We start from the raw sequence: 12999 nt of genomic DNA on the forward strand, positions 1-12999 counted from the left end.
TGTGACAGACATTCATCGGGGATCACACAATAAAGCAAGTCTTCAGCATCTACATAACGTATGAGAAGGTTATTGGTATTTAGTGAAATTCTATCTTTAAAAGAAGTAGGCATTCCTTGAGGGAAAAGTGCTATGCAATTGAGAACTTTGATTAGTCTTATTGCTTTATGTGATTCATCATAGACTGATTTCTTAGTAAAATGTGGCTCCACCTTGATTTCAGAATTTTTTGTTACAGCACTGAATAATGGATGAGGACGGGAAAAAGAGAAAGAAGAGGTATGAATTCCTAACTGATATTTCCGTCAAAGCCCTCTCCCCTGCCCTCCGTTCTTATTTCACATCTAGCAAAATTCTCCTTCCTCGGGGAAACCTGACTCACAAAGGGAAATGTGATCTCTCTGGCGGGTGTTCCATAACCCCAGCCCCAACTCTATTATAATACTGTGTACACTACCTATGTCCTGACAGCCTCCCTCATCAAACTGTGTCCTCCATGCCTTGCATAGTGGCTGCCCAGAGCTGACACTGAATAAATGGTTTTATAGTTCCTGATCGGTTGAGAAACCTGTTTGGAGGCCTTGGCTTGCCTAGAGTTGAAATTCATTTACATTTGAGAAGATAAATTACCGTATTTTTCCAGTTTGAGAATCTAAAGTAAATTCCAGTCTACTCAAAAAGTTTTGGTCAGGATTTTTCAGAATGGTCTGTGTTTTTTTAAAGGTAAAAAATAAAATCTCAATTAGCATTTCATTGCTCAGCCTTCTCTCTGAGAAGGAACATTGGCTTTTAGAGAGCCTCTTGAATAATTATAGATCATTTAGAAACAATTGTATTTAATCAGAAGTACTCTTGAAAAAGCAGGTAAGAATATATGGTGGAACAAAGACCCACCATTACATTCAAATTATTTTGGATTTATTTTATATAATTCATAGGCCACTGTGCCAGACACTGTGTGGGCTTTGGTATGGGAGACATGGAGACAGATACCCTCAAGGGCCTCACAGTCTGAGGGAGATGAGATTGGCTTTCATTTCCTTATTTTAATATTCACAGTTTTTGTTGCTCTATGAGTTATCAAGGGACCAGATTTTTGCTCAGATGTTGACATTAACATCTCCCTTTCTCTCTTCTTATTTCTCCCCATCCATTATCCATCTTCTGAATTCCCAGCCCTACCCTTATTATTAATAACCTTGATTGTTTTTTGTCAATTAGGGATGCACCTGACGCATCTGAAAACAAACCGAAGGACCGCGTCAGGAACTTCTTCACAGAACTGCGTGCTCTGCTGCAAAGTCACGGTTATCCTACGAAAGGACGCAAAGCTAAAACATCGCAGAGTGCTGCTGCCCTTTCACAGAAGAATGGAGGTTGGAACTGAGCACCCCGACCCATCCTTATAGCTGTGGGTGGGACAGCTGGGTCTCTCCCTTTACCTCAAACATCTCTGGGAGGGATTAATGACGAGATGATCTCCTGAGGCACCTTCTGATACATGGCTATTTATTTTCTCTCCATTCATAAGTTTGTTATAGTCAATGCTGAAAATATTATTGAGGTTCATGCAAAAGTAGAAAAAGGAAATGAGAATTAGTAGAAGTATTCTGGGCAGTAACAATGCCAATTTCTGTATCTTAGGCACTTGAAGGCATATGATAAATTTTGCTAAGGCAAACAGAGCCCCAAGGGTGTCAAACGGTACCTGTAATATTTAAGTAGATTTAACTCAAAACATCTGAGCAGGTTATACCCATAGCATGTAACCGTGCTGTAAAGAGCTCTTACCTAAAAAAAATTTTCTTGACCAGATGATACCTTCAGCTGTTGCCTTATTTCTGTGTCCTCTTCACAGCAAAGCTTCTTGAAGTGATTGTATAGACCCTGTGTCCACTTCCTCATGCCCCATTCTTTCCTCAACCCACTTCACTGAGGCTGGAGCTCCCACCAATCCAGGACAACTACTTTTGTCGGGAATAGCAGTGGCCTCCACATTGCTGAATTCTTTGGTCCCTTAACTGTCCTCATCTTTCCTGATATTTCAAAAACATTGGACAGGTGACCACTCCCTCCTTCTTGAAGCATTTTTCTCTTGGCTTCCAGGATAACTGCATAACTAGATTCTGGTTTCTCTCCTAACTCATTGGCCATTCCTTCTCTCTCTCTCTCTCCCTCTCTCTCTCTCTCTCTCTCTCTCTCTTTTGCATCCCCTATTTCCCTCTTCAACTTCTAATCATTGATGTGCCCCAGGGCTCAGTCCTAGGACCTTTTCTCTTCAATATCTACACTCATTTTCCAGCCCCTTAATTCGAAGGGCTACCTGGATGTCAATGCCCCCGACTTTTTAAATCTATCTACAGCGCTGACCTCCTCCCTGAGCTCCATACTTGAGAATCATACTCATTATTAAATCAGCAAGAGAGTTTCCTCTGTGACTTCTTTGCTTGGATATCTAACAGGAAAGTTAACATGGCTATTCAGGACCTCTTGATTCCTCTCCACTCAATTGCCTCTCACACCCCCAGCCTTGGTTCTCCCAATTTCAGTAACAGGTACCACCATTCTTCTAGCTGCTCAAGATAAAAATCTAGATGTCATTCTTGTGTCCTCCACCCCCTCAACCAATCCATCAGCAAATCCTTTTGGCTTTACCTCTAAAATATATCTCAAATCCATTCACTCTGCCCACTTCCATAGCCTTGGTGTACCACCCTAATCCAGGCCATCATCATCTGTTCCTTTCAGAGAAGCTTTCCAGCGAGACTCCCTTGCTTCTACTCTTGTTCCCCAGTTTGACCTATCTTTCACAAACAACCATAGTGATCTTTTAAAAACATACATCACTCTCCTGCTTAAAAGCACGTCCTGTTCCACTCAGAATATTGCCAACTCCTTACCATGTACCCTACATAATCTGGTCCTACCCGTCTCTCAGACTTCATTTCCTACTGCTCTATCCCTTGGTCACCCTACAGTAGCCCCTTTGACCTCCTGTCTCCCTTTGTACTTAACTGCTTCCTCTGCCTGAGATGCTTTCTTTGCTCCCAGGTTTTCACATGGCTCTCTTCCTGTCATTACTTACCTTTGCAGCAAGGCCTTCCCTGAGCACCCTGTCGAAATTACTGTGCTTAAAGATATATGAAATGATCAGTTCCATGGTCTCTGTGTTGGTTATCTGTCTCCCCCACTAGTCTGTAAGATACAAAAGCACAGTCACCTTATTTGTCTTGTTTGTGCTCTATCATCAGCCTCTAAAAGATACATAGTAGGAGCCCAGTAAATGTTAGTTAAATAAATGAATGAATGAGGTTCAGCATAATGAGAATTACCCAGTCCCTATTGTGAGTTAAGTACTATGCTGTACACTGGGGTTTTAGTGAAGAATTGGGTATGGTGCCCACCCTAGAAACGAAACAAGAACATGTTCATGGGTAATAGTAAGGTAGAAAAGCATTTTATGGTTGCTTTATAAAATACATTGGCTTTATTTTCTGGCAATATATGGACTCTCTTCTGTCTTTTTTATTTCTTTGTAGGGAGTACAGGAGATGAAAGTCACTAGGTGGAGCTGAAAGTCAATGGGGAAATGACCTCAGAAATCAGCCATGGGAGAGTGACATGGGTTGTTTCCCGAATTTGAGAAGTTGTGACCAGAATTGAGTTTCCAGGCTGGGGCAGTGGTCAGGAAGACTGATTTTGAGGCAGTTGTGCAATTGGCATGGTTTATTTTTCATGTTATTTCTACTCCCCATGTAGTTATACACCCTCTTCTCATTCCCTCTTGAGTGAGGGTTCTGGAGCTGTTCTACTCATGCTTGGCTCCCTTGTTATCCACATCTACTCATAGAAAAGGATATGAGACTCCTACCCACCAAGAAAGCAAGTCTGCTGTCAGAGCTGTCCTTGTCAAAGGATTTAACATTTTGAATAGGGAGCAAAGTTTTATGGGTCTCTAACACTTTTGTGAGGAGAAGAAACGAACGTTTATTGACATACATTAAAATAACTGGAGACTGGAGGGCTGTGTTAGTGAGGTCCCTGAGTTACTGAAGTTAGGGGTGTGGGTGGGATTGAGGGAGGTGGAGAGGGGCAGATGTTGATAGCAAAGTCTCTGAATGAGCACAGGAGCCGGAACACTGCTCAATGGGAAAACCAGAAAACATTGAAGAATGTGTGAGAGATAGAACAGTGTCAGCAGCTTTGGAGAGTTACAAGATATCACTTAAAGATTTTCTAGTTAAGGGCCCTTGCTAAAGCTTAATTCGATGAAACTAAATCATGGAATTCCTTATTTTACCCAGGGATTGAGGAGATTTTAGACGTCTGAATACACCTAGAGCTTTCGACACAGCCTGTACCTTATCTGATATATTATGAATACTGGGTTTTGATAGAATTCAGAAGACTTAAAGAAGTCAAGAAAAGGAAAGAATTGGGGGTTGAAAATCATAATGTTGTTAGAAAGGTCATCATGTAGATCAGTAGAAATTCAGGTGGATGATCTTCAAGGTCTTTTTCAATTCTGAACAATTACAATTACAATTAGTTAGTCTACTTCAGATCCTTCATTAGCACTCAGCATTTTCTCATGAGAGTCTTTTTCATAAAATTATAACTTTGAAAAATCTAATACCCATAAGCTAATCATTTTTTTTTCTTTCTTCCTTTTTCTAAAAAGGCAAAGTCAATCCAGAAGCCTCTAGAGAGAAATCTAATTGGATTCCATCACGTCATAGCTATGAAGATCTCAACCAGATGATACTACAAGTAAGAGGGAGTTTGTTCTTTGATTACTTCATATGTAGAATACGTGCAATAGAAGATAAAGAATAGTGGTTTTTCAAAGTGTGGCTAGGAGACCATGCATTCAGAATTACCTAGGGAGCTTGGTAAAAATACAGGTTCCTGGGACCCACCTTAAACTGTCTGAATCGGAATCTCAATCCTGGTAAGACCAGGAGCCTTCATGTCTAACATGCTGCCCAGATGCTTCTTATGCCAAGTGAACCCACTGATCTTGAGTGACAACAAAAATGAACAACTCTTTCTATAGTTTAGTGTCAAGTTAAGTAATTATCTGGTAGAGTCATTCAGCACAGGTTGCTAGACTCTACTGAATAAGGCTTTTAAGTCCTTATTTTTTCCTCAGTGACATGAGGAAACATGGTCATGGTTTCTATCTCCAATGGAACTGGTAAGTTTCACTGAGTTCAAAGGCCACAGACTAAAGCCCGAATGACCATGGTCTTTCTTTTGAGTCAGACAGACAGAGATATGAATTGTGCCTTTGTCACTTACTCATTATGCATCCTTGAAAGAATTACTATCCCTGATATTTCCAGTATCTGCGCATTTAAAATCTGATTTGCATTTTATTATTTATACTGCCTCTTGTTCATGATGTTTCATTTTTTCCTGTTTGTTAATCATTCATTACAATCTCATGTTATTTGGGAATTTATCTGCATGAATTCTTTGAGGGCTTTAAAATCATTCTCTAGAGATGATTTCAACTTCTTTTTACTAGATATCTGGGGTCAGGACCATGTGAAAGTAAATAATAGGCTTGGAGTGTTGAGGGCTACGCAGATAGTTCTGAATTCCAGCTCCGAATCTGTGCGAGTGTAGGCTTCTGTTTGTAATTCCCAGATGACACTCGTTTTTCTTTTCCTTTTCTAGTCTGAGTGAAAGCTGAGGCAGGATGGGCAGGTTGTGAATCCCCTGGCTTCCTTTGCTGGATAAGATCTTTCTATTTTGTCTGCCGAGAGAGTTACCCTTTGGGAGGCCTGGCTTTATGCAGGAGTCTCTGATTTCACCCCCGACCTTGTGCGGGCCCAGGCTTTGCTTTCTGTCCTCCCAGCTCTATGCCATCAGTGTTGTGTAGATATTCCCAAGGCATATGCAAGCTCCGTTATCCCCTTACCTCTGAATTCTCATGTTCTAGTCATTTCTGATGTCAGATCGTTTCCCTTACTTTACCAGAAGCTTGGCCCTGTTTTGAAATATAAGTTTTAATATATTTTAATCATCATTTTAGGTATTCTCTACCAGGAGGCATTTGTCTGGATATCTAATCCATTATATAGCAGGGAAGTGATGGCAATACCCATATTTATAAATAGATGACTAAACTAACCACAAACGAAAATGCCCTCCAAGATATTCTTACAGTTTTTAAAATTAATTTTGAATTGAATATGAAACAACCTACACACGGAAATGAATCTTCGTAGCTTGTGTTGGAGAGTTTTGTGTTAATTGGGTATACATTGAAATTTGTTTGTCTAAGTGACACATCATTTGATAAACGTCTCATGCTTAAGGTTAAGTAGATTCTGTGTAGGAGGCAGAATAATGGAATTTTAATTAAGTCTGTGCCTGCTTTATTGATATTTAAGGACCACAATACACTTTCAGTGTGTGATTATAATTATGCATTTAGAAATAAAGCTATCATTTTATTATTGTTCCACTATTTAATTACATTATTATTCTCTCTTCATTAGTCATTAGATGGCTTTATGATAATAGTGAGCACAGATGGAGTGATAATTTTCGTGACTGACAACATCTCTTCTCTCCTTGGCCATTTACCAGTAAGTTCTCCCAGCTTTTGGGAAAGGATCATTTGCTTTGTCGTTTAGGGGTTTATTATTTGTTTTCAGCAGCGTATAACTCATCAGAGAAGACATTCTCAATGTTGTCAAAACGCGCACCTGTTTTACTGTCCTCTCCATTGGTTTCAGTTTTAAAGCTATGAAAACAAACTCTGATATAAGGTAATGAAACGGTGTGTGTGCGTTGGTGTATGGTTTTTAAACTGCCCCTGAAGGAGAGCTCCAAAGAAGACTCAGGGGATAATCCCCAAGGTGACTACTTTGCAAGACAGCCCTCACAAGATGGATGTGTCTGATTTTGTACATTTCTTGAGTCCACCACATACTGATTAAACAATGAATGTCATGCTTTGGTCATGCTGGCTCATGGCATCCATTTCCAGGTCTGATTTGCTTTTTGTTTCTTTATATTGAAGAGCAAATCCTGATCTCATTTGGAAAAAAAATTAGAAATGATTGCCTAATTTAGAAATGTTGTAAATATTGCTGGAGAGACCTACACATGAGTTATAGTCAGAGTCTCTGATGTTCAAATTAGTCACTCATTCCTGAGCCCTTTGGTGTCACTATATCCCTCTCAGGAAAGCTTTCTATATCTTCCTAGCACCATTGACTTAGAATATATGACTTCCTAAAATTTTTCTGGATCTTCAGGCTGGACACCTACCAGATATATCACTTAAACATGAAAGTACTGCATACCTTCATATTGCATGCATGCCTGTGTGTGAAGAGGGGCTGTGTAGAGTACATCCACCACCACCACTCCTGAATCTGTCACTTGGCTGGTTGTGTTAAACACATCTGGATTGTTGCTTTCATTGCATATTTCTCACTCCACAGAGTTGTCTTAAGAACTTGACCCACAGATCTATAGCACTCAAGTTTGAAACACATAAATGAATAGAAGTTTTGTTAAATTATTATTTAGTTAAGTTAGAAGAAGATTAGGAGCTTATCCCGCTAGTTATGCTGTTCCAGCCGGCATGTTCTACGGCCCACTTGGAAACTCAGAGAGCTTTTCTGCTCTTTTCTTTTTATTTAAAGGTACTAAGGTCCATTTCTTTATTTCTCATTCTCTTACCTTTCTTTTAGAAAGCAGTTTGGATTTCGAAATTCAGCTTATATTTATAGAATAACAGAACAGCTGAATAAAATGCAAATATTAGAGATATTCATTGCATTGGACCTCAGAGGAGTTATATCATAGGAGAATGGTCTTATTAAATGCACATTAAAAGAAAGAATGTAGGAGTATAATCCATTACACATTAAATTTTGTTATAGTGAAGACCAGAAAACTACCCAAATTCTTGAGGTATTTGACATTACTTAAACCAAATTTGCCATTGACTGAGACTGGAGACTTTTCCCTGAGGATCCTCACATGAAGATTTTTCACAGCAATGGTGTTAGTTATATAATTTTCCTCGATTCCTTATGTATTTTGGTTCAGAGTTTTCACTCTTAAGAGACTCTTTCACCCTTCAACATTTGAAGTAACACACAGACACACATACACACACACACACACACACACACACACATAGTCACCCTAAGGTAGAGGTGTCTGGGACATGGGTTTGAACTGTTAATCTTAAACCATGGACTTGATAATCTGAGACTGGTGTACTTAAAAATAAAGCTATAACTGTTATTGATTCATCTGTACATAAACGTTAAGTGGGAATGAGTTTATATATTCTTTTAAAACAGGCTTGAAAAGGACTATACCTGAGGCACAATTTCACACTTTTCCTCATTAAATCCTAACTTGTAATTTTTAACAACATGCAATTTTTCCCAGGCTTTGATTAAAAATTTCATTTTATAAGTCACTCATCTTATATTTATATGGAAACCAAGCCATTTCTAGAGTATCTGCCTGGCTCCAGGAATCTACAATTTCATTAAAAATCAAGGAACCTCTGTCTGTTGGGCAACTGTCTGTGAGGTGGAAAGAACTTGGTCTTTGGAGTCAAATAATCTGGAGATTAAAATTTAACTCTCACTCACTAACGACATGAGCTTTAGTTTCTCATCTGTCGATAGGGGACAGTATTACTTAGAGAGTGACCGGAGGTGGGATATTACAAATGGTGTGGTTAGTATCACTGATCAGGTGACATTTAGACAGATACTTGAATGGAGTGAGTATGTGAGTCATGCAGATAAGTGTGTTTCAAGTAGAAACAAACGCAAGTGAGAAGTCACTAAGGCAGGAGTATACTTGGTGTGAAAAGCTATGGTAAAGAGGCCACTGGGACGGGAGTGCTGTGAGTAAAAGGTAAAGTGGTAGGAGGTGATGGGGTCAGAGCAGTAACAGAGGTCCACCTTGTTTAGGGCCATTTGCCTTTTCCTCTGAGATGGGAGGACGCTATTTGGAGCAGATGCAAGAAATGATCTGAACTTGTTTTATCAGGATCACTCTGGGTCTTGTATTAAGAATAGGCTATAGGGGTAGGCATGGAAGTGGGGAGTCACTTGGAAAGCTGTTACAATAGTCCAGGCAATAGATGGTGATGGACTGCATTAAGGTGGATGTGGAAGTAGTCAGTGTTTTGTAGGTGAAATAAGTTTTGCAGATGGATTGGATAGGGGTGTGACAAAAAGATGGGAGGAGTCCAAGTTATGATGTTATAAAACACACCATGACTGAAATGATGGCTGTTATCATCATCGTGGTATTAAACTTATGTCTGAAATCTGGCACCACATTTTCCCAATCACTGATGTCATTGATGGTTTTTCCTTTGGAAAAACTTGTAGTCACTGGTAGTAGTAATGTGTAGTTACTTGTATTCACTACCCTCTGTCTTAGCAGCCTGCTTTCCTAGTCACTCTACTTCATCACCTCCTCAAAAAAACATATAATTGTTCTCTTTTATAATTTTTAACCAAAATAAAAATTTAAAATACAGATTTCATCATGGAAAGAGTTTCTCAGGATTGAGTTTTTAAGAGTCTTTAGCAAATTTTAGACATAGGTATATGGCTATTTGGTGATAATTGTGATGAGTTTTGCTTCTCCCTGCGAAGTTTACAGTGTAGTAGAGAATCACTAGCAATGAGTCTTGTTTGATTCAGGGTGCAGTCTGAACCTCGTACAGAAGCTCTTATCCTTCCTGGTGCCCTATACAGTTGAACAGTTTTCTAATGCATGTTTAATGTGGATGTCTCTGCCAGCAAAACGATGCTGCTTGCCTGGATTCTCAGTAAATGTCAAGGAGTGGAGTAAATTCCTTTATTCTTTTTTTGCCATGACTGAGACTCAACTTACTAATATTTTTAGGACAACTAATGGTTATTTTCAAACTTGGCTTTTAAAAAGCCTTAATTTTTCACTGGTATTTATCCTTGCTTCATTAAGCTCTAAGTACCTTGATCTTTCTGCCTTGTGTAATAAGAAGAGCAAATGCCAAAGATTTACGAAAGTAACATGGTGTTGATAATGCTTTCAGATCTCTGCCCTTTATCTAATATATAGCAGGGTCACTGGGATGATCATTACGTCCACTATTTGTAGTTGGTGGTCAGTTATAAGGCATTCATTGTCACTGTCACCTTCCTTAAAGAATGTAGTTAGTTAATAAGAAACTTATTGCCACTATTTCCATCCAAGGAATGTGCACCATCAAAAGACTGCTCACTTGGAATTCTTTTAGGTGACAATGCTATACTTCCTTCTGCCAATGAAAGAACTGGTGAGCCTTAGCATTTTGTACCTCTTGTTAAGGTATTATTTTATACTTTGCATCAGAATTGTCTGTGCATGTGTTGTCTGCCCTCTTGAACTATGCGTTCATTGAAATTAGAATGAACATGTCAGGTTCATTTTTTTAAACTCTCATAAGTTTCAGCAAAAAAATAATAAATTAATTCATGTAGAATGTCCAAAATGCAGAACCTGGCCCAGTAGCAAATTGGCTGCTCTTGGTGCAGATTGGACTCAAGGTAGCTATGTTGTAGTGGAAGGAACAATGGATATGGAATTAGTTGGAGCTGGGTGTGAATCTCATCTCTGAACTTGTGACCTCTCAATAATCGGACAAGCCTTCGTTTCATCATGAATTCAATAGAGGAGAATTCTTCCTCTCACAGGAGTTTAGGTGAGCTGGTTCGTGTGAACATACCTAGCATAATGTTCTGGCATGAAGCAGTTGTTAATCAAGTGTTAGGTGAAGGAATAAATGAGTGGTCTCTACTGACCAGAGGTAACTTGGTTTGGTACCTAAAGTGTATTTTATAACTAAATCAATAAAAGCATTTTTATTGAAAAAGTTAAGTTGAATGAAAAATATCTTTTTCTTTGGGGAAGTCAGTTTCTTACTATGTGACTTTCATTGTCAAAATCTGTTGCCTGGCACTTCTCTGGCGGTCCAGTGGTTAAGACTCCACGCTTCCACTACAGGGGACAAGGGTTCAATCCCTGGTCGGGGAACTAAGATCCCACATGCTGCGTGGTGTGGCCAAGAAAAAGAAATCTATTGCCTGTTAATTTCATGTTTTCTTTGCTAAATTAGTGTTACATTTCTGCCCTGAATTGAGCCAAGACTTTTCTTGATTGAGACAGGATCCATCTGCTAATTTGAGCATTGGCCAACTCGTAGGCTGACTTCTACAAATGGGCCATAAAAATATATTTCTGAATTTTGACTGTAGATTATTAATATTAAAAATTAAAAATTAAAAATCATTTGAATTTGTTGTTCATCAACCAAAGCCATAATTAAGCTACAAAGAGTACTTTGTTTATTATTTTGTTCCTATCACATTAAAAACTCATTACTTAAAGGCTGATATTCAGTTTATTCATGTGTCACCATACTTCAACTACGTGGTACAGTATTTTTCACTCATTCAACTAATGTTTATTGGGTGCTCACTTGTGCCAAGCTGTGTTCTAGGTGTTGGGGATGTAGCAGTGAATAAGACGACCAAAGTCTCTGTTCTAATGCAACTTACATTTTATTGTGGGAGACATAATAAATAGATAAACATATACATGTGACTATGATGTCAGGTAATGATAAGTGGTATGAAAAAAAAGGCAGGAAGAGAATGTCAGGGGATTGATGCTATTTAAAATACTTTTGAGTAGAGACTTCAATGAAGTAAGGGAGAAAGTCATTGCAAATATCTGGGAAAGAGTGTTTCACATTGAATGAAGACCAAGCTTAAGGGCCCCAAGATGACTGTTTGCTTGCTGTATTTGAACATGAGCAAGGAGTTCAGTGTACTTAGAATGCAGTGAGCAAGAGGGAGGGTAGGAGAGGCTAAGGTCAATAGGCAGCAAAGAGCCAGAACATAGAGCTGTCAAGGACGTTGGAAGTATACTTTGGCTTTCACTCTGAATCACTTGGGTAGCCAGTGGAAAATGTTGAGCAGAGGAATAACTTGATCTGACTTATGTTTTAAATTGATGACTCTAGCTGCTCTGTGGAGAATGGAGTGGGAGCAAGGGTGTGGCAAAGATAGATGCAGGGAGACCACTGAAGGCTCGCAGGCTCTAGAGCTCAGGCTCAGTAGTTGTGGTGCACGGGCTTAGTTGCTCCACAGCATGTGGGATCTTCCCAGACCAGGGATTGAACCCGTGTCCCCTGCATTGTCAGGCGGACTCTTAACCACTGCGCCAGCAGGGAAACCCTATTTTGGATGTCTTAAAATTGAAATCCTATAAGACATCCAAGTTTAGTTATCAAGCTGAGTTCAGGGAGAAGTCTGGACTGGAGGTGAGAAGTTGGTAGTCATTAACAGTTAGATGGTATTTGATGAGGTGGAACTGGAAGAGCCCACAAGAGACAGGATAGTAAGAGAAGAGGTCCAATGACCAGACCCTGAGCATTCTTGTGCCAAGTGGCCAGGAAGAGGAGAAAGATCTAGCAAAGAAACTGTGAAGCAGTAGCCTTTGAAGAAAAAGGATATCCATATGTGTATGGTGTCCTGGAAGCCAAGTAAACAAAGTATTTCAAGCATGAAGGAGAGGTCAGTTGTATCAAATGCTGAGATGTTAGGCAAGATGAGGGTTGAAGTTGACTATTGAATTTGGTGATATGGACATCACTGGTAACCAGAAAAGTGGAGTGGTTAGGATAAAAATCTGATTAGTGTGGTTTTAAGGGAGAGTGAGAGGTGAAGAAATGAGAGACATCAAGTATAGTTCCTTTCAATGATTTTTGTTCTAAAGTGGACCAGAGAAGTTAGTTAGAGATGGAGGAGAGGATGTAGTGTCAAGGAAGATTTTGGATTTTTGTGTTGTTTCTGTTTTTAAGATGACAGACATTATAACATCTCTGATTTAGCATTTGTGTGCTAAGGGAAAGACCCAGCAGAAAGGGAAAGCTTGAAGATGTGGGGGATAGGGGGAGAATTTCTGAAA

The 12999-nt window shown here is 39.3% G+C and overlaps 1 protein-coding gene across 1 annotated transcript in view; it reads left to right on the forward strand.

Annotated features, from left to right (window-relative positions):
- Positions 1-247: 247 nt before the first annotated feature.
- The window catches only part of PASD1 (PAS domain containing repressor 1), a gene marked incomplete at both ends in the record, with an annotated part of 66283 nt that continues 53531 nt past the window's right edge, over positions 248-12999 (forward strand). The window contains 4 exons of the mRNA XM_082646923.1: positions 248-279; positions 1222-1376; positions 4682-4770; positions 6510-6599. Of these exons, the coding sequence (XP_082503049.1) occupies positions 248-279; positions 1222-1376; positions 4682-4770; positions 6510-6599 (366 nt within the window). The remainder of the gene's footprint in view (positions 280-1221; positions 1377-4681; positions 4771-6509; positions 6600-12999) is intronic.

Source organism: Grampus griseus, assembly GCF_964374135.1.
Source record: "Grampus griseus genome assembly, chromosome: X".
Lineage (NCBI taxonomy): Eukaryota > Metazoa > Chordata > Mammalia > Artiodactyla > Delphinidae > Grampus > Grampus griseus.